This window comes from Sylvia atricapilla, chromosome 17, assembly GCF_009819655.1.
Source record: "Sylvia atricapilla isolate bSylAtr1 chromosome 17, bSylAtr1.pri, whole genome shotgun sequence".
NCBI classification, from domain to species: Eukaryota; Metazoa; Chordata; class Aves; order Passeriformes; family Sylviidae; genus Sylvia; species Sylvia atricapilla.
Genome location: NC_089156.1, coordinates 8,727,547 through 8,750,690, shown reverse-complemented (window position 1 = coordinate 8,750,690; position 23,144 = coordinate 8,727,547). Strand labels below are relative to the sequence as shown.

General features: G+C 44.9%; 1 protein-coding gene across 3 annotated transcripts in view; it reads right to left on the bottom strand.

Annotated features, from left to right (window-relative positions):
- The window catches only part of TTC28 (tetratricopeptide repeat domain 28), a 108,423-nt gene that overhangs the window by 59,766 nt on the left and 25,513 nt on the right, over window positions 1–23,144 (bottom strand). The window contains exon 1 of one of the 3 annotated variants that reach the window (XM_066331507.1): window positions 18,253–18,345. The exons of the other annotated variants lie outside the window; for them this stretch is intronic. Within the exon in view, the coding sequence (XP_066187604.1) occupies window positions 18,253–18,279 (27 nt within the window). The 5' untranslated portion in view covers window positions 18,280–18,345. Of the gene's footprint in view, window positions 1–18,252; window positions 18,346–23,144 lie in introns of those variants that run through there. 3 annotated transcript variants of the gene reach the window in all.

Below are 23,144 nucleotides of genomic sequence, written 5' to 3'. Positions count from 1 at the left end.
TGGACAGGTGAAAGTTAAAAACCTCTCCTGAAAATTGCAACAATTAGGAAGTGCCTTTTTCTGGGAACATGCTGCTTTCACGGCAGCATGACAGAGGTTATTTTGAACTTATTACTTCCACTGGATTCAGCTGTAAGTAATTAAATTTAGTCATAGAAGTCTGATCTATAAATGGAACCTACAGAGGCAATTACCAGAGCTTCCACTAGATCAGGAAGCAATGGCCTGCTCTGTTTGATGTAAACTGAAAAGAACATTATTTATACTGCTTGAGAAGTCACAGTAACATGGTCCCCTTGTAGAGATTTGCTTTGAAAATTACAGTTTTCAGTGAAGAGAGTCACAGGTTATAAATTCCAGCCATGCTCTTCTCCTTCCACTTGAACAATCTCATGGGCAAAAAAGACAATCATATGACACAATTTAAAAGGACTCTTTTGGCTCCTGTTCTGCACTCAGAAACCACATGAAGGAGGAATTAATTAAACATGCAAGAGATGGGGTGACTAAGCATCAAGATTTTAAAAATTATATATTGTGATACCTCATTTTGGTCTGTTTGGAATCTAGACTATGCACAGTCTGATGGATCTGTGAAGCCAGTGGGTGTCTCTCAGCCCAGCCTGAGCACGCACTTTTTCACTCCTCAAACCACCACTGTACAACTGGACTTGATCAGGAAAAGTTTTCAGAATTGTGCATTCCTGAACACAGAGGTGCAGCCTCACAACATCTGCTGAGGAAACCAAACTGAGTGGGGAAGTGGACACTTGGGAAGGCAGAGCCAACCTGCAGAAGACCAGGACAGGCTGGAAGAGTCTGCAAACTATTTTCTATCTTTCTGCACAGGCAAAGACACTGAAGCACACCAACTTGTGCAGGAGAAACAGCTGAATCCTGCTCTCCCTTGTCAAGAAGATGAAGAGCTTGCGTGCTGCTGGAAGTGAGATGTGCCACATGCTCATCGAATTTGAATCCCCATCTGGAGGTGCAGCCCAGGCAGCAGAAGGTCACCGCAGTCAACTCCTCTGTGCTCAGACATCAGCACTGCCATCAATATTTCAGTGCTCCCCTTCATGGTACAGGCAAGGAGAACAACCTACTCTTCATCACAATTTCTTTTACTTCACAGAGGAAAGCAGAAACAATACTTTGTTTGCAAGTGCAACACAATTAACAGAGTAATAATGTTCAAAACTACTGCACCTTATAAAATCTTTGCTTGGTTATAAAGACTTCTTTGACTACTAATGGCATTGTGCAATGAGGTCTGCAGTAGCTTGGCAGCCATTAGCAATGATTCACTGCCACAAGGCACTTCTCAACCAACATATTCAAGAATCACAATTCTGAAAGCTTTTCTTGGTCAATCTCTGGGCATAAAAATACGAGGAAAAACAGAGGATCTGTGAGGAATGAATACAGATCCCCACACACTGAGTATAATATAGAGAATTGTTATAAATATGTTATAGATGTTCTAAATTTTTCTACAGCATAAAAAACCGGTATTTTAACATTTACCATTTGATAAGGAATGTGCTAGGGCCATCCCTTACTGAGACTGAACACCCCAGATTCTGCACATGTTTATGCTACCGTGGCAAAACTGCAAACACAGCCAAGCTCTGAAAAATGGCCATGTGATAGTTCTCACATAAGGCAGTCTGCAGCCAGAAAATAATCCAAACATACTTTAGCAGATCAAGAAATGCTCTAGCAGTCTCTTCAGGAAAACTACTTTGAGCCTGAAGCCTCTTAAGCCTGCCTAGGACAAACCTTTTTGAGGACCATCTTGGCATTTGCACTCTGACATGTATTAGAGGTTTTTCCATAATAAAAATCTACCCAAAAACCAACAAATAAAACCTTTTACCGGAAAACCTGAAAAAATTGCTGTCTGGGAAAACCTGCCCTCCATAAGATTGCCTGCTTGTCAGCTGCTGTCCTACACCAACATTGGCAATTACCACCTCAGACACTGAGCACTTCTCACACCAGATCCTTTCTTTGAGGACAGCAGTTTATAAAATAATGATGCTGACATGAAAATCCTGTGACTATGCATTTCATATACAGCTGGGAGATTTGGTATAGCAATCCAGGGGAAAAGCAGCCAACAACAACCATATCCCCAACAAGAACACATGCTCCACACCCAGCAGACACAGCAGTTGCAGCCACAGGCAATTCTCATGCCACATGCAGCACCTTACCCCTGCCACATCTCATCCCTCGTCTATCCTAGAGAGGGACACAGCAGTTACAGACCTGGCTAGCAGTAAATGTTCCTTCAGTAATTCAGTCCCATTTAAAAAAAAAATGAAAAAGTAATTCAGCAGGGTGTGAAGGTTTCAATTTCAATCATCTCCCCTTTGCCCTTTCACGTGACTGCTCCCAAAGGAAATCCTGCTTCGAGGCATCACTATTTCATGTACCAGAGTCAATAAGCCTCTGCTCTGAAATACACAATACCAAGGGAATACACTATCCCACTGCCTTTAAAGACACATGTCCCAATTCTACACACACACACTGATCCTCTCTTTTGCACACACAAGACTCAGTGCATGGCCTGCCAAGCATCTCCTCACATCAGGTACACTCATGCCCTGCCTCATATCCCCCAGCTCCTCCTGGATCATGCCAAACCCTGTGTGGCTGAGCACAGCCTCCAAGAGCAGGGACAAAGCTGAGCCACATGCACAGGCCACAGTCTCAAACAGGTTATTTCTTACTCCCAGCTATGCAGGAAAAAACAGAGTGCTATGACAGTACATACTGGCAAAGATCTGTCAGATAATTTAAAAGATTTGCTTTAAACTACCAACAAGGGAGAAAATGCGGTTAGTGGTGGCAACAACCCTCCTCCCAGGCTTTGGTATTATAAGCAGGTGGGAAAGAAAACTTTCAAGCCAGCACTTCAGTTAAAATAGATCTTTAGCTTGAAGGCAAAAAAAAGATTCAGCTGCAACTGAAGTCTGGAATTTCCAAAACATGTTTTGCATTTATTAAGATATTATTAACATCAGTAGAGAAGATAACCTGTCAATTCATACAGCAGCCCAGACTCATTTAAAGGTTGTTAAAAATGCAGTTCAGTAGCAGAGATAGGAATGTAGCTGCCATGAAACGCAGAGCACAGACACCTAGCAGAAGGCATGAAAGCAGCATCCCGGAAATATCAGCTAAAATAACACTAATTTCTGCAATTGCTGGTTCTGGAAGTAGGGTCCTAGATCCCACTTTAAAGTCTAAGCAGTCCAAACTGCTGGACCAAAGCAACACAGCTACTGACTCTGTGAGTATTCATCTTCTGAAATTCCAAGTACTTGCAGCAGGACAGATGCCACAGAGAGGTGACCTCTTCTCAGCCTGCTCACATCAATCTGACAAAAAAGCCAGGAAAGGCCTTTTTCTGATGATTCATTGCTCTCAGTTCAGCGAGTCCCACCCAAGCTGGATGGACCTTGCAGAGCAGTCACAGAGGCCAAAGGGACAAAAGAGAGCCATTGCTGCACCAATCTTACCTCTATTTGAAACATTTTATGTGTTCATCAGTAAATTAAAAAGCAATAGCTCAAGTTACCGGCTTCACAGTAAGAGACAACTGAACACCCAGACTCATTGTTGGGAAATTTTCCTATTTAACAGCTGTTTTCCCCTTTATACTGTAATTCCATTGCCCCCATCATCCCACATTGAATAATCTCTCCCTGACACATCCCTGTTCATATACATTCCATAATCACAGACTTTTATGTTCCCCACTCAGTCAGTTATCCAAATGATACAAATTCAGCCCCTTTGATCTTTCCTCATACATCAGTCCCTCCAGGCCCCTAATCACTTTTTTCACTCTTCTCTGAACTCCCTCCAGTAATGATGTGATTCTAATCCTCTGAAAGGAGAGGTTTTTGGCTCCAGTTCTTCCCACAGATGCGAGCAAACTAATTCAGAGAGACTCCACAAGCTCCGTGCATAGCACTGTCACCAGCCACCACACATTAGACCGTGACACCAAAACAAAGATGGAATTGTATTGTGAATGCTAGAGAGCCAGAAGCTGAAAGGAACCACAGTGAAAATTAAAACAATGAACTGATCAGTGCTTTATACAGTCACCAGGACTTTAGGGCAGTTTCCTGCTGGATGCTCTGAAGAAGCCAGGCTGACTGTCCCAGGGTTTTACAGAACTACAGCTCCTGCAGCAGCTTCATGAGAAATATATACCCCAAGAAAATGGTGTACAGAGCAAGGCCCAGGGCCCTGCCCACAGCCTGAGAGCTGTCTCACAGTTACCACAGGCCACCCTGCAGCAGCTGCAAGTGATATGAGCCCTGCTTACACTGATCAAGTGCCTGGCAGCCCACCAGAGGAGGAGACACTATTGACACCTCCACCAAAGGCCCTGGCCAGCATGAGAGCCTCCAGAGGCTACATAGGACTTGCAGGCCATCATTCAGAACCAGTTCTGAACCATTTCCAAACTGAACTACAATAAATTGAATCCAATTTGACAGCCAGCAAGTAAATAACATTTAAATTATATCCACAGATGTGTTGCCTGATTAGTGTATTCTTTGCTACAGTTCTGGCAAAGGAAGGTACATCAAAATCCACACGACTTGCCTGTTGCAGAAAACTTCCCATTTTATGAACAGAGATTACACTGGGTCCCAGATAATACTGGAATTACAGGTATCCCAAGCTGGATCCCATGGGCACACCACCACCTTTTCTCTGGGGAAGATGCAGATCTCCAGACTTCTTACGCACCATGTGAAAGCCAGGAGAAGCCTTATGCAAAAAGCAGATGGCAGAAACAGCTCAAAATGCTGCATCTCAATGATTAAAAGGCACCACGGTAAGAGAGAGACAGCTTGTGTTGGGCCACAAAGCATTACATCTGAGAATGTATGACTGGGAGGGCACTGTGCTGTGAGCATGGAGAAGATGGAATTCATCAAAGCAGGATTCAAACCAGGAAAATGCTGATGGGAGCAGGATGATGGGAATTGCAGGCACAGCAGGAGCCGCCATCTCAGCACCACTGTAATGGCCACTGGTGATGTGTCTCCATGGCAGCGGGGCCTGCGGCTGCAGGAGAGGGGACAGGCCCCATCCCAGGGGACAGGAGGCCAAGCAGGACACACTCCAGTAGCAGCAGACAGACTCTGCCTTCATGTGCTCCTAAATGAGAGACTCGAGATAAATGGAAATGAAAACACTCCTGGAAGTCGGTCCATACAAAGCCAGTTCCTGAGCGTCAGACTTCCCCCTTCAGATGGAGGCACAGGGCTGCAGTGTAAAAACCCCAGGATAAGAACCCCTGAAACAGCTCCAGGTCGTTAAGGGACAACTGATTTCAATGCAGCTTTAAGTGATCTTTTGCACAAGACAAAAGCATCAGTGCTGTCTGCATTCAAACTGCTGAACACCTCAACAGATTCAAGGCTGGTCAAGTGAGAGCCTGAGATTAGCTCTGTTGGTTAAAGCATGGTGCTAATAATGCCAAGGTCATGGGGTCCACCCCATGGATCACTCACTGAAGAGTTGGACTTGATGGTACTTCTGGGTCCCTCTCAAACCAAGACTATTCTCCCATGAAAATGAGTATCAGGCAAGGAAATGCCTGTGTCCCACTGGAACCTGAACTGGTCAAATGGACTCAGTTGGACATGGCAAACGAAACAGCAGCAAATACGGAGAGTGGGGACACCTCCTTGCAGTACCTCCACTCACTGTCACAGCCCACACAGACAAGGGGTACAGCTTCATGTGAAGACAGTGATCCTTTGGACTCTTGGTACAAATGACATGAGCCACATTCTAACTCCGAAGGGATGAACCAGTGGGGTGGGGTCCATGGTTTCTAGGATTTACTACAGCAGCCACAGACTTCTCATGGAAGTAGACAGTTCAACCATTATCAGGACCATAAGGACTTGTTAATGTCTTTGGAAATGACTGCAAGATTTGAGGTCACCTGTGCTGCAATGCAACATAAGTGAGTACAGGTTAACATAGCTAACATTTATAATGGGGTGGATCCTACTTTCAACTGCTTATTGGAACAAAAACATAAATCAGTCAATGCTGAGATGATTAACAAGATAAGATTAAGGTTAAAACTAGAAAATCTATTAACCTGTTTAAGAAGTAAATGTAGCACCTGGCAGGTCATCAGTCTTTTAAGCCTCTAGGGTGTAGATGCTCTAAGCAAACAGGAAACTGACTGAGGCAGCCAAAAGCTCTGTGTGAAGGCTAATGGATCTGTTACTGCCTTGCCACATCAGAAGGGACATTACTTCTCCCTAAACTCAGCGGAGTGAGCCACAGACCATCCCCTCAGCTTCCACTGCTACAAACTCAATGTGCCACAACCCCTGGAAGAAAGAGCTAGTAAGAGGCTCAACATACAAAAAGAAGCACAAAGAAAAGAAATCAGCATTTAGAATGGCAGACTCAATTTCACATCTATATGCCAACAGCTGGGAATTCAGCTTATAACAAAAGTTTTACTCAGAATACTATATTCACCCATTCTGCTTGCCCTAGTCTGCATATATGCTTGTCATTCACCTGTCACACTTATCCATTCACCGTGTATTGTGAAAATAATTGTAAAGAATTTTAATTATGCCTCAGAAGACACATCATCTCCAGAAGAGTGAGACACATGGTCCACCTGCATATTTAGTCTAATTTCCCTTAGGAAAATTTTCCTCTAATGCATTATTTCACATCAGACAGCCTACTACACAGAGCAACTCGCCAGACTGCACTAATTGTTAACAGTTTGGGGTTTATCACGTCCTGCTTTTTAAAGCCATGTACAGAGCCAGTCAGAATTGTGAGAGCACAAAGACAGCCTATTCAGAGGGATGCTGACCTACAGAAGCAAGAAAACAAACACTGAAGATTGAAAAATGAAGACAAAAAAGACAGTGATTAAACCTGTACCCTAGACCCGTGAACTTAGGCATGACTGTAACTGGGGAGTTCCCATCTCAATGCCATCAAGTCCTTGCCTGAGATCAAACTGAACAGGGTATTTTTGCAGCTAAGACCTTGGTTCTGTCATAGTGAGAACCTAAATGCATTACTACTCTCCCAAGACTTCCTCTGTGCATTGAAGAAAACTAGGGAAAAGCTTAAGTAATTGCTTTTACAAAGTTGGGGAACTTTGTATCTCCCTCACTGAGCGCCTGTGCAAAATATTAAATATTTCCCTACATTTCTTTACCCACCAAAACACAGACTTAATCACTGCACACACACTGATACCCAAAACAAAAGACCTCTAGGCTTGGAAGTGAGAGGATTTCACAGGCAAAAGGCTGCAAAGAACAGTACCCACTGGAGGCCACTGGAGCTCCTCCTAACTAATTATCCCAGAGTGTCCATTTGCTATGTAACCAAGGGAGAAGTGTGTCAGATTGTGGCAAAGCTGTCTTCAGCAGCTTATGGAATGTTTCTCCGAGCCCTGATGCAATTAACTGCCAGGAAAGTGCTGAGGCAAGCAGAATTAGGAAGCTATAACAAATCAAGTATATAATCCTACACCATTTACATTTAAAACAGCTGAATTGCTTTTAACTCACAGAGCTGTAGCATGTTTACAATTTCATCTGATCTAGATGTCCTATTCCCCAACCAGGACAAATAAAAAAATCCAGTTTCAAGGCCAAAATGGGGAAAGGCTCAAAAAAAAAAAGGCACAGCTCTCCAGAGCTCCCTGAGCCAGGTGGCAAGATTGGCCATCCTGAACCACCAGTACACCCTCAAAGTCACTGCAAACACTCAGAACCACTAAAAAAAAATCATTACTAGCCCAGAAGTTCTTGTTTAGCTCATAGGTAGTTTGAGTAATGTACAATATGGAGGTTTCTGGGTCCAGGAAACACTTTCCCATAAAAACAAGCATGCACAAACTCCACATTCTTGCTGCAATATCCAGTTAGCTGCAGAGAGAGTAAAACAACTGCTGCTGAAGTGTTAAAAAGCTTTGTGGTGGGAAAGGGGGAAGGTATCAGGGGAAATGGACATTTCCATAGGCTCTGAAGACTTCTAAGGAGGACGATTAAAAAAATCAAAAACAACAACAAACCACAAACAAAAACACACACACACACCTGCTTCTTAAAAGACAGTAAAAGCAAGGTTTGACAAGGTCTTAAGCTCAATCTACAGTGTCAGAAAAATAATACACACTACTCAACACTAATGTCTTCAGCAATCCTGATATAAAATGGTCGGGCAGACCCACATCCAACAGCTACTGAGGATGAGAGGAATTTCTCTGCTAACTCAGTTGACTTTTAGCCTGGACTGTTGGATGGACTTTGCTGCTACTGCTCAGAAGATAATGCCAATTAGAAAGGAAAGCAGCGCAGAGAATCCACCAAATACTTTTATCTTCTGCCAGCTACACAAAGAACAGAATTAATGTCTAAGAAAAATACATAAAAGTGACACCTGTACTCAAACAACTCATCACCATCCAACCAGCTGCATTACAACTGGGACACCCTGTGAGCAAGTGCTGACAGATTTCACTGATTCCCACCCTTCCCCAGGACAAGAAGATGCAGGACAGGCAGGAGTGCTGCCCTTGCTGCCCAGCCACTCACACTGCTTTAACTGCAGGAACACTGTGGATTTCAAAGCATCATGCACTTGTTTAGAAGTCACCCAGGCTGGAGCACAGCTGGGGTTTATGCCCATATAGCAAATTTCTCTCTCTAATCTAACTTTGATAGCGAGATGTGTTAAATCCTTGATTTTATTGGCAGATACTGACTGTATTTGCCTAACCTCTGAAGCCTGATGATTGACAGTGTTAATGTACTTTTTAATAGATGAAAAGGGAAATGACAGCTTTTGGCTCACTTTCAAGCACATTTTTTCACTGCAAAATACTCTACAGCTCAACCTGCTTTTCGTACAACCTAAGAAATCTATTCTTTATAGTGTTGCTAATAACTGGTGGCACGCAGAAGAAAACTGTAGCTCAATAGGAACACTTACTGTGGGAGCTGCTTTACTTCCTGAAAGGAAGATGTTTTCTTCCTTTCTTTAATCTCAGCTGCATTGATCTGATCTTAGAAAAACCCAGACAGAAGTTAAACATTACTTCAATGATTTCTCAGCTCTTTCTACACCAAACAAAGCTTACCCCCAGACTTTTCAAGTGCAGCAGTTATAACAAGACACTGGTGGTTCCAGCATCAAAGGTGATCTGGATGGACTGCTGAGGCTGAGGGACTGCACTCTTCCACATGAAGGAAGCTATTCACAGAATCACTGGTTCTGTGGTTTGGTCAGGAAGCAACTTTAAAGCTCATCCAGCGCCGCCCCCTGCCATGGGCAGGGAGCACCTTCCACAATCCAAACCCCATCCAACCTGGCCTTGAACATTTCCAGGGATGGAGCAGCCACAGCTTCTCTGGGCACCCTGTGCCAGCGCCTCACCATGCTCAATGGAAGAATTTGCAGCAAGTCTGAGAAGGGAAAAGCTGTGGTTTGCATTACATGTTGTGAGAGACTGGCAAAGGTGTTTCTCTGCCCAGATATCCTTGTCATGAGTCTGCATCTGAGCAAGAGCTAATATTCAGAACCCAGAAATTCATGGAAGGGCTCTCCAACCAAAACAGAGTAACATTTCTATGGAAAATGGGATGGTGCCAGGTAATAGGAGTCTCTGTAAAAGCCTAATTAACATGAATAACACAGCTGGATATTTTATGTATCAGCTAAGTCCCTCCTTCCTGCCACTTAAGAGTAAAAATAGTAGAATGCTTTATGGAGGTTAATTCATGCTTGCTTAGGTGTGATTCCACTTTAAGAGAGGACAGAATAGACTCTTGCAGCCATCCATATAGAAGACACACGGACAGCCTGTCAAAATGGTGTTTGCTGAAGGAAGTCACAACATAGCAGGTTTGTCAGGGAAATGTGGGTAGTTGCCAGAGTATCAAAGGAATTGCCTTTCCTTCCATTCCAGACTTGGGTTTCAGGATAGATGAGCTGATATCATCACCTGGCAGGTTATAAGATGATCAGAAAAGGAAAGAGTAATGGCAGAGTACGAAGAAAAAATACAAAGAAATCTAAAAGAAAACCAGCATGGTTTCCCAGGAGATCAGACAGTTGGTTTTATCCCTCTGATAGCTGTTTAATTTAATTTTGGCATGCTTCTTTACAAATACACAGCATCTCAATTAATCTTAAGTGGCAGCAGCTCCCAGACCTGCACAATCCCTTTGGACCCTGCACCAGAGCTAATTCAGATTACAGAGTTTCAGACCAGCCAATCCCATAAACATCCCCATGTCAGCTGTGCAATTTTGTTTCAATGTAGCATACATCAGGCAAGAAACAAAACAAGTCTAGATGTGGGTTATTCAAATAGCTGAAGGCACTGAATTGTTAGTGCTGCCCTGGAAAGCATGCAACCATAGTTTGCAGAAAGTTGTCGCACTTAGGTTCATCTCACAATCCTCATTTACTCCATTAAATGTAGTAAGCTACTAAATAATAAAAACAAGAATAAAAGAAACAATAAGTGACTCTGACAGGAAGACCTGCATTTTCATATAACAAAAAAAACCAGGTTTTTTGAAAACACAACTTACTACTCACTGAAAGAAAAAAAAAAAACAAACTCAAAAAAACAGTACCATCAAGGCTTGGAGTGCAGCGAGGTGCTGAGGAAACAAGCCTCCTGCAATCAAACACACTTTCCTAGGGTCACTCCCAAGCAGCCCTGGATCCACACAGCATCCCAGCCTGCCCCAGGATGTGCAGGGCAGGAGCAGGGAGCAGCTCTGACCAGGCAGCTGTGCTTTTGGGGAACAAACTCAAGCTATGCTGACAGCACAATCCATACAGCTTCAATAAATATCCCAGTAGGAATGTTACTGACACTTTTAACTGTGGCTAAGCAAAGAGTAATGGTCTAAGAGATTATTCCAATTAAACTGATGACACAGACAGGTATTTTATTATTTATAAAGCCTTGGTTTTTGCAGCGTAGGAGAAAGCAATCTGAGAACATTTCCCTATTCATTAGTCCAAACTCTTCAAACCAGCATCTCTGCAAACAAATCCCTCTATGCTGGGCTTCTGCTGTTGCCCCACATTAGGCCCAGTTATGAACCACTGTGTTTGCCCCATATAGAGAATCCTTTTCCATTCACCCAGAGGCAAGCTCTCCTTCCCAAACACTCTATGGCTGAACCAGTCCATCCAACCTGTATCAAGGAATTCCACAATTCCATCTTACCTGTATTTTCTCAGATTTGTACGCTTAGCTGCTCCTGTCAAACGAATATTCCAAGTTCCAGTTAAAGATTTTTAGCAATACAAGCTGCTGCTTCTCTCACAAATTGACCCAGCAATCCCTATTACAAGGGTCGATTTACCAGAGCAGAGTACGTCTGCTTACATAAGGTAACACAGAGAAGAATGTTACAAATATGCTAAAAAGCACTAATGCCATTTGGCAGCTGAAGACTTCATTTTTTTTTCCACAAAACATCGTGAAGTGACATTGAAACTAATCAGAAAGACTTCAAATCATGATACTATTTTCCAGTGTTCAATTCAAATACAGAACTCTGACAAATACATACAAAAACAGCAAGACAATGAGCTGTGCAGAGCAGTGCCTACAAATGCAACCTGACTCCAGAGTGCAGTGCAGGTACAATGTACTCATCATGCACCCTTGCTATAAGGCATAAGGTTTGACCTTAGCCAGCTATCACATCCTCTTCTCTCACCTTCACCTACATCTAACTTCATGCTCATTTTTAACCTCTTTTATCTGCTCTTGAAGTAACAGACTCAGTTTAAGAGAAGCTTTGTGCATGTCATGGATTTTTCTTCTAAACCAGTGTAAGCTTTAGCAGAAATTCAAATGGATGAGCAGGACTGAAGGGATGATTTTAGGTGTATCAGAAGGTTACAAGACTCATACACAGGAATTAAGGAAGATTGCATTAATCATCTAAAAGGATTCAAATATTGCAAGCAGAGCAATTCCACTTCCTAACAGGAACAAATTCAAACTATTTCCCTTGCAGAAATTTCCATAATTACAAGTAATAATTATCTTCTACACTGAAATTCTGCAGTACAGCACTTACTGCAAAGGACATTCCCATCAAATTCCCTCTATTTAGGAAATAGAGGAGGAATATTTTCCTGGTGAATTGTATGCTGCCATCACATTGATTAACCCACGGTTCTGCTCTGCCAAAATATGCATCTATCTTTGATAACATTAACAAGAATCAGCAAACCCTACTTAATGCCCCTATCATTAGGTTCTAATAAAAGCCTAAAAGATACAGATTTTTAGAAGTGCATGCAGAAGAGGAGGAATAGATCATATCCACAGATTACATGAAAGGAAGATCAGTTATAACACTGCGTATTGGACACACAGTTCTTTTCTGCTGAGTGAATCAAAGGCTCCAAGACAGCATTTGGATATGCATTCCTTTTTGGGCAATAAGGACAAGCATGGCAACAGCTGCTCCAGTATTTGCAAAAACTGTATAAATGCAAACAAAATACCAGAGGTTACAAGAAACTAATATTTGCATTTGTTGCTTTTGTGCACAAGGAAAATGTCTGTCAGCTGTTCTCCTCGTGCATAAGGAAAATGTCTGTCAGGAACATGTAATGTCAGTTATTCACCATTTTTCATAAGCAAATATGTACAATCCTACATCTCTTGTGACCAAGTGTGGGAAAAGAATCCACTGGACTGCTGCTGCCCCCAGACATCTCTGTTACTGTATAATATCCCAATTCAGCCTTCCAGCAGTGCAGCCAAACAGATCCTGCTCCAAGCCTGTGGAAAGGGGAGCACAGTGTTCACTGACCTTCTGCAGCACCTGAGCCACCAGCGATGGGCTGAGCTTGCTCATAGCACAGCATCTTCCAGACACTGCAGACACAAGTTTTCAAAGCAAGCTGATCAGGGCTCATGACTGACCCAACAGTCAAACCCAATACTCAAACAGTATTACCAAAGAGTGTTCAGTGTGTTGAAAGACTCTAAATGATCACAGACAGGTGGAAGTCAATCATCCATACACCAGGAGATCCTGAAGCACAAGTACAAGAGACGACAAATGCAACAGCAATCTGACAGTGAGGGACAAAATGATAATGTTTTGGGGGACTGTCCCCTCAAAAGTTGCTTGGTCTTTGCTGTACAGAAAAAGAGTTTGCAACACCAAGGAGATGTCACACATATTACTATGCCCATAAGACTGGAAATGACGATAGAGTCACTCTTATCAGATATAAAGAAGCTTAGATAATGCACTGCAGTTATAAAGTGCAAATTTCATCGCAGAAATTTGTGGGAAATGGGGTAAGACCGATCAGGATTTTGCAGACTTTTCTACTGGAATTATTCAAATCAGCCCTATCAGCCGAGTTCCCACCCAGTTAGCCTTCCCCTCGAGGAGGTGCCCTCATGCTCCCCCCTCTCTGAAAGAAGCTTTTTGATTTCATTGTTGAAGGAAGGCAGGACAGTGGTCCATCACAGCAGAATGACGGATTACCAGCCCAGATCGCTATGAAATCAGGCATAACATCATTCCAGAGCCAAGGACTGTATTGCCTTAAATGGAAAAGATCTGTAATATTTAACAGGTCAGGAATACTATCCATTTCTGTTTATTTAAGCATGTAAGAGGGTAGATACAGATTTTAAAAGTCTCTTAAGAAATATAAAATGGGAAAGCTTTTGAATACTCCTCTGATAACAGCCAGTTATGAAAGTGGTGAAAGAAGCATGAGTGAGAAAGGAGGGGAAGAAAAAAGGGAAAAGTATTTTAAAAAAATCAATTTGCTTATTTTCTCCTAATATGAACAGAATTCTGGGAAATGAATTTGATTTTCTAGCTTAGAAAAATCATGGCATTTGCCACATCAGTAAATCCTCACGCAACCAATCTAAGTGTTGCTCATCACCTGCCAACATGCCCAAAGGACACCAAGGTCACCTAAGCTCAAGCTCCTTTGCAGGAATTATCAGTCTTGCAAGCATTCCCCAGTCCTTTTCCACAGCATAACCCATTTCGCCCCACAATAGAGTGAAAAAGTGACTTACACCAATAGCCCACCCAGGAGGGAGCCCATTCCATTCCCTATGGAAAAGGACTCTACAGCCTGTGACATTTTAGCTGCAGTACAATACAGATTGCAATCACTGTAGATTCCCCACCGTGCTTGCTTGTAAGAGTCACACAGACATCATTACTGACAAGAACAAGGTCACAAAAAGGTATTTCATTGTTTCTAGTGAATAACGGAGGTTGTCCCAGGAACCCAAACACTCCCAATTCAATCCCACTTAAGCTCCAAATGGCACAGTGAGAAAACAGCTCCTCTCCCATGCAGAACATGATGTGTGTGCCCAGATTCAGTAGCAGCAGGGACAGATGGAGCCAGGAATGGTGGCACGAAGTTACAGATTAAAAGAAAAATAAAATCTGAGCTTTTGGATCCTACTATTAAACAATGACCAAGATAAAATGCACTACTCCAGGCTCGAGCACGCACTGAAAATCCAAACAGAGGACTTGGACATACCATGATATACAGATTCAGAGTCAAAAAACCAACATAGATCTCCAAGACAGTAAGTTATGGCAGAGAGATAATGAGATTTGCATGAATTTACTAAGAGCATATTTTCTTCTGTACTCCAGGAAAACTGAAGATGATGTTTGTACACAGAGGCACTTACACATGAATGAATCTTCTTACTGAAATGCTCTTGGTAAGTATGCCTAACTTGTGGCAGTCAGGAACAAAGGGACAGCTCAGCTCAGTACTGTGTTGCTATTGATGATTTACTGAATCCCTCATGACATCCACACCCACCACAGTCAGTTCAGGTTTCATCCAGCATTTAGTCACAGAATCGATTAGCAATTGACTCCTGTATGCGATTTTGTTTAGTATCCAAACCAGTTGCTGTTATCAGGCTCAAGCAGGCGGAATTACCCACACTGCTCCTACATAAAAACAAAATACATTTCATAAACATGAAGCACCAATTTACACAACTTGCTGGCTTGAACAGTTCAGAAAGGAGTGCTCTCACCTGAACTCCAGTACCCCATTATGCACTCACAAGTATAACGACATTTTTATTATTATCCACAGATTCACTATTCTGCATTAGCAAACGTGACCATACCACCTCCAATCTTTTCTCCCCTTAGCCCAGAGGCTGTAGCTAATCCAACAACAGGTCAGAGCAGCTCAAGGCAAGTCCAGGGTAATGGGATCCAGCAAAAAATCACCATTTCACTGATGGAGCTGCTTGAACCAGCATCCTGTGCACAGCACACGTGGCTCTGCCAGCAAACTCTACCCTGAAGTCGAAGAAAGCTTCAAAAAGAGGTTTTGGTAAGGGAAAGGTTTTAGTTCCAGAACTACAAGACTGTCAGCCTGCCCTCAGTGCCAGAGGAGATCATGGAACAGGTCACCAGAGAAGGGAACAGAGCTGGGGAAGAATCTGGAGCACAAATCTGATGAGGAGAGACAGAAGGAGCTGGGGAGGCTCAGCCTGAGAACAGGAGGCTCAGAGGGGATCTTCTCACTCTCTACATCTCCCTCAAAGGAGGCTGTAGCCACCTGGGAGTTATTTCCCTGAGTAACAAGAGACAGGAAAAGAAGAAACAGACTCAAGTTATACCAGGGAAGGTTTAGGTTGGGCATTATGGAAAATTTCTTCACGGAAAGAGTTGTCCAGCCCTGGCACAGGCTGCCCAGGGTAGCAGCGGAGTCCTCATCCCTGGAAAAACATGTGGATGTGGCACTTTAGTGCTTTACATGCTTTAGTGGTGAACATGGTGATGCAGGGTTGACAGCTGGACTTGGTGATCTTGTCCAAACATAACAATTCTATGATTCTATGTAATTCCTAAAAAACTGAGCCGCTGAACACACTGACATGACTGATTTTACACTTTTCAAAGAACATGATCAACATAACGAATCAGTCACGGCAGTAGCCAGATCCTGTACAATTACTGGCTCTTGAGAGGCTGTGGCACAGTTGTGCTCACCCAAACACGGGGGACATCTCATGCTGGAATTCCAGCCTGACTTCCCAAGGCAACAGACTCACACACTGCGCTGGCAGCCTCTGGCTCCTGGGCCCAGTGCCCATGTCCCAGGGCACTTGGCCAGCACAGACCTTGCTCTGGACTAGAAGTCAAGGATGCAGGGGAAACCTGGAAGGAAGTGGAGCCAGAGGTGAGTCACCAAAGTCCACAGGAAAAGAGTCTTTATTAGTTCTGATGCTTTTGAGAAAAAATTAGTAAACAACAGTAATTTTCTAAACTTAAAAAGACACATGGTTTACAACAGAACAGGAGGATTTCAGTCACAAGCAAATTCAGTTTTTCACTTGCTGAAGGCAAGAGAACCCGTTACACATTCCAGGCAATAGCTGTATCTGGGAAATCACCAGACAAAGGAGCATACTCCAGGGTTACACACAGGACTAATAAACTGCATGAGATTCTACACAGCACCATTTCACAGCTGTGAAAGCAAATATCTCTCAGTGAGCAACACCTTAAACATCTGACAATAAAAACATGGGTAAAGCACAAGAACACGAGTATAAATAAATCAAGGGAGACTCCCGATTCAGTGAAGCAGCACATGCATTCAGCTCTCTAATTTGGGTATTCTAATAGGCACAAGGCAGGGAAATGACTTCTTGGAAGTCACTTGAGGAAAGGACCAGCAGTACCAGGGGGTATTGATACCACTGAGTGCTGCACTGCCTCATTTTCTGCTCTCCCCAGACCTGGGGCAGCAGAACCTCCTGCGTGGTCTGCACGAGCCCCTTTCCTGAGGCTACTCTGAGCAGCACATGACGGCAGCACTGCAAAGGCAGCGGGCCAGCAGAAATCCCAGCCGCGCTCACGTGAGGCTGCTGGCAGCACGGACTAAATAACCTCTGCTGAGATTCACTGGGGCTACAGCTGAAAACACAGCCTGGTCCAACACGAACATAGTTTGCATCACATCATATCAGCAATAGGAATCATGTTTTGCTCAGACAAGTAAGATGCCTGACAGTTCAGAGAAGTTCAGCTGTCTCGTGTACCCTCTATGCAATCAAATTTGGTTGCCCAAAATCAACTCGACTCGGACACAGACAATAATGCAGAAAAAAAAGAACAACCATCTGACATGGTGATTTAAGCACAAGTGGGGTGAGCCAATACTGCCGAGTGAATCCTGACACTCTGAACAGAATCTTCCAGAGCCGAGGAGTCCAGCCAACAGCCAAGAATAATATTTCAGTGGTTCAGTCAATACAGCTGTAACCATGGCCTGGAGGGGTTTCCACAGCCGTAACCACAGGAGTGACTGCACATTCACTTGAAAATAGTAAAAACAGACATTTAAAAATCTACAGCTTGTAGACATCTTAGAACCAGTTTTAAAGGAGGCACAGAGGAGCCTGAAAAATGCACCGACACTCCCACCAAGCTTGACTGTCATCTGTTTATCTTTCTTTCGAGACAATGACTTGAAATAAGAACTCCTCTCACTAGGTACAATCACTTGCTCGAAAAATCCTGAAGGAACAGCATCAGACTAGCTGAAAAGAGATGAGGTACCAGCGTACAAAGTCTGACTGATCACCCCGAGCTGCAGTGGCGCAAGGCACGTTCCAGCCAGGACAGTCTAACACCGTTTATTCGTGTCTCACACTCACAGCCAGAGACACTCTCATGCCTTTCACATATGATTTCTATTTCTTCCCTGATGTAAGACACAGTATCACACAACATGCTACAGAAGGAGCCCTGCTGGTTAAAGCAGGCTTTCCCAAACGAAAAAAAAAAAAAAAAAAAAGGGAAAAAAAAAGAAAATAAAAAGTTTAATAGTCCACAGCTGCCAGGAGCAAAGGGTCACTGCCGCAGAGGGGCGGCACAGCACACTCGGTTTGCTGGGTTCTCCCTTCAAAGAATATCCATAAAATGCACTGCCAAGCGCCACGGAAAAGCGAAAAGCGCCCTGCTCCGCGTCCAGCGCTGCGGCCCCGCACGGACACCGCGCACCGCCCGGCGCGGGGCCTCCGCGGGCACCGGCACCGCCGAGCGCCGAGCCCGGCCCGCACCGCCCGCATCCCGCCGGGGCGAGGGGAGCGCGAGAGGGAGCGGGGCGGACCCTGCCGGCACTCACCTTTTTCCGGGGCTGCCATTTCATCATATTTGTAGAGCGGGGACGTGCAACATCAAGGTGGCGCTGGGGCGGCGGGCGCAGCGGGGCCGCAGCCCGCGGTCATGCTGCCCGGCCCCGCCACCAGGCCCGCGCCGCGTCCCGCGGGACAGCAGCCGGCCCGGCCGCGCGGGCCATGGGCGGCTCCGTGCCCAGGCGGCGGCTCCGCCCGCAGCGGTCACGCCCGGGGCCCGCGGGGCGCGGCCGCTCCCGGGCGCATCGCGGGCGGCGAGACCCGAACCAGGACCCGGCCCCGGCCCGGCCCGCCCGGCGCGCGGCAGCTCAGGGGCGGTGCCGGCCCGGCCCCGCCCCCGCCGCGCGCCCGGCCCCGCCCCCGCCGCACGCGAGCCCGCCGCGGGCACAGACACACCGGGCCGCCAGGGGGCGCCGCGCGCGGGAGAGGCTCTTGCGCCCCCTGTCGGTGTCACCCGGCACGGGGACAGCACGGGGGACAGCCCGTGTGCCACCGGGACACAGGGACAGCCGCTGTGCCCGGGCATGGGGACAGCCCGTGTGGCACCGGCACACAGGGACAGCCGCTGTGCCTGGGCACGGGGACAGCCCGTGTGGCACCGGCACACGGGGACAGCCCGTGTGGCACCGGCACACGGGGACAGCCGCTGTGCCCGGGCACGGGGACAGCCCGTGTGGCACCGGCACAGAGGGACAGCCGCTGTGCCCGGGCACGGGGACAGCCCGGGTGCCACCGGGACACAGAGACAGCCGCTATGCCCGGGCACGGGGACAGCCCGTGTGGCACCGGCACACAGGGACAGCCGCTGTGTCCGGGCACAGGGACAGCCCGTGTGGCACCAGCACACAGGGACAGCCCCGGGCACAGGGAGAGGCGGTGCTGCCGGTGGAAGGGCTGTGCAGTTCCACCTTTATCGTGTGGCTGAAGTCTTTTCCCGTCGAGCTTTCGCTGCCAGTGCTGCGGCTGCAGACTGAAGGCAGAGCTGGGCACTGTGGCACTGTGGCCATCTCCAAGTTATTTATTCTAACATCACACAGCTTCAGCCTGAGCTCTGGGGGATGTTCTGAGACTGTTCTAATAAACCAACATAGGCGCAGGAGAGTTACAAATCCTTAGGGCATGAACACAACACAATTTTACTCTGGGCTTATATTATTGAAATGGTGCAGAGGTGTAGTTTTCATTGCTGTGAGGAATGACCAACAATGTAGCATCTCAGAGGTAAACAATAAACTTAACGGCAAATGTAGTATCAAAACACAGATCAAAAAATATTCACCGCCAGGTCTCTTGGAAATACAACAGTTGCTTCTTTCTGCTGCAGTTCCTCAATCCCGAAGGACACCGTGCCTTGGGGCTCAGGAGGCCATAGCACTGACAGGGATATTTCAGCTGTAGCCTCGATGTTCAAATGCCACTCCCTTCCACAGTGACTGTGTGTACTCTGCCATGATAAACACACAGCTCAGACACCAGTCCCAAGCTGCCTTCTGCAGGTGCCATCTTATCCCACACTCCCCTCTGCTCCCACACCTTCCCCTGGACCATTGACAGTGCACACGGCAGCACAGAGATGCAAGTGAAAAACAAAGCTTTGAAATGCAGTAGGGACTAAAAAGAACAGGTGTGGCTGAGCAGAAAAGGAACTCCAGCTGGTTTTACTCCCCAGAGCTAGTGTCTCATGGAGCTGTGCCCTTCTACTACAGCAACAGCAGAGCCAGTGGGCCCTGAAATTCACAGATTTCCATAAACTGAAAAACTCATATTGACCATTCCTAAGAGTTCTGCACACAGCAGTCGGTGCTTGAGTCAAGAAAATAAGTGCTCAGCATCAGACAATGCTCAGCATCAGACAATGCCACTCTCCACGTGGCTGTCAGAATGAAGCTTCGTCAAATTCACAGCCAGATTAGAAAATGTGGTGTTTTGACATAATCAACAGGAGGTTTTTGAAATTCTTCCCAAGTAAGGATAATTAAGTGGAAGCATGCAGGAGCTGTTGTGAGAGATTGAAATGTTACTGTTTATGGCTGAAACATTGTTACGAAGGACTTTTTGCCCATTATGGCAGAACTGTGTAAAGAAGCTGAGCCCACCAAAGCCCACCCTTCCCTGAACATGACTCCTGACTGATGCACTGGACTGTGAGCTTCCTAAGGAACTTGAGATAAGATAAAGGTGACACTACTTCCAATTGTCTCAGGTCTAGCAAAAAGGGAATACATAAATAAACATATTTTATTCCTTTTACTACTTTAGAGTGAATAATGGTCATAATTTGGGCTGGCTGGCACAAAATCATCCAACAAAATACCAGCCTACACCCATCTTGATTTACTGGTGTTTTTAAAATTTGCACTGTAGATCTGACAGTCCAGTATATGGTCCTTCTTTTGTACAGTCAGTAAATACCAGAAGCAAGCTGTGCATTATTAGACAGATCTGATACCTCTCAACCTTGTAACTCAATGGACAAAAAACATTTCAAAGTAATCTTTGGCAAGAACCTAGAACAATCAAGGTGTACCATAAATGTGATGCACTATCATGTTTTTCACATAATCCTTCATTTTTAGTAACTTCTAAGCTGGTATCTTTTTACACCTTGAAATTCCCTCTGCTCAACCCAAGAGAGCACCACCCGGAAGCAATCATACACTGTAAGTAGGAAAAGGTCCTGTTGGAGATGGCTTGTTGAGCAGTTTGCTAGTCAGGCTATCCAGGCAGTATGAGAATTCAGTTCATTGTGTCATTCTACTTAGGTAGCAGCTAAATTGGAGAGCGTTCAGCAGGAACATGAAGACTGAGAGCACTTCCCTGTGTACTGCCTGGGCTGGCAGCACGTGAGATGCCAGCACTTCAGTAACACCCACACAGCCAGAGCACTGCAGACCAAACTCCCCTTGGCAAATTCAGGAAGGATAATGAAATCAAGTCCTTTTACTTCTGGATTTATTAAAGCAGCTTTCGATTCATTACAGTGATTCTGTGTCTGTCACCTTGACTCCCTCCAGCCAGAATGCTGAAGGCAGATAACAGCACCTTGCAAGGGTTTACAGATGAGACTCTGCATGAGTGAATGAGCTACAGCAGCTGCTGAGCAAGTGTGGCCTGTGAGAGGGAAAAAGGAGTTCAGAAAATTCTTCTCTGGGAGGAGGGAACTCCCCTCAAGTACAGGAATTAAGCAATTCTCTTTTAATTAACGGACCAAGTCTTCTGACAAAATTCCATGTATCTCACACCCTTCAGGAAATAAAGGGACAACACTCCATCATTTTCCATGCCATCCCTTCGTGCTTCAAATGAAAGCCTTACCCCATGTCTTGGAGAAGGGAAAATGTGGGGAAGAGAGGTGATAATGAGAGACACAGAGAGAGAGAACTGCAGCGCCCACAGTGCTCTGTTCATCCTTCCCCTCACAGCACAGTGAGTCTCTGCTGGCACCTCAGTTGTGTATTATATAAACATGATGTGCTTGTGAAATATCTGTATTATAGTCCTATGGCAAAATGTATTTCTGTAGTTCAATGGATAGGAAACACAGTCTAAATTTTAACTGCATCATTCCAAGGAAGGTGTTTGCTTTCAGAACTGTTCATACTCTTACTGGCTTCGGAGGCTTCAGTTCTACCCTTACATGATCCTGAGCAGAAAACCATGTTTGGGACCTGCTTCTAATTATGACCTGCCCCTCCTTTTTTCCATAGGAAGTACAATTACTGCTGCTATGGAGACAAGTGTAATTCAGCCAAGATGTGGGCCAAAGCAATACTTGGAAGGCAAAGATGCACAGAAAAGTACCCTTTCTGCTATCTGTCCTCTCCTGGAGAAGAGTCCTCTCCCAGCCTTCCCTTGCCAACTTCCATCACCATCTGCTGTCTCAGGTAAGGAAGAGCCAAATAAATCACCTGTAACTAACACCTGAAACTTCTCACCAGGAGATCTGCTCTTTCTCCCTTGCCCACCTCCCATTCCCACACCTTACCCAGTGACTCCAGCCATTCATAGGATCTGCCAGCACTCACACCATCAGCATCTCTGTGGGCACAACAGCCTCAAACAAGCTCTTACCAGCCCAAGATGGGAGACTTATATTAATTTAGTGGAGAAAGCTATACAAGTTTAAATAGTTTTTTAGGTATACTTACAATGTTATCAGGGTCCTGAAGCAAAACACTACTTTTATTGCCCAAGACAGTCCCCTTTGCCTGCTCCTCACAGTACACCTTAAACATATTTGTATGAATTCTTTCCAAAAAATCCAGTTTATCTTACATGCAGACAGTGAGACTGAAAACAATCTTGCCCTTCCTGGTATGCTGCTGCTTGGACTAATGGGCTGAGATGATCATTTGCTGGAAGAGGCAATTGATTCAAACAAAAGGTCTGTATTGAAATGAAGGAATTCTGTGTCTGAATATGAAATAACATCAAGCAGGATAGAGGATGGCTGTGGTATCTTTAAGGACACTCCTGCTCTGAGGAAACCGATACATCAATACACAAGAAGAATGAACAAGCTCCCAAATTCTAACAGCAAATTAAATGTGAAACCTTTCAATTATGGTTTAAAATCACATCCCCACTTAGATACTTCTCCTAAAAGTGTGGGCTTCATATATACAATGACAATAACATGAAGAAATTGAAAGATAAAATAAATTAGAGTCAAAGTTATTGCTTTAATAATTATTTCTTCTGGAGCTCACAGGTGAGAAGTGAGGGAGTTAAGAGTTTGGTGACATACTCTGCACATTAAATTTGTCCTGAGTTTCAAGATACAGAACATACCTTCTAAATTTAAAGAAATCATAGAAGAATATGCAAAGTTTTAATAAAAATTCTTTTTAGCTTTGTCTGAATGGGCTACACAATAAAACTA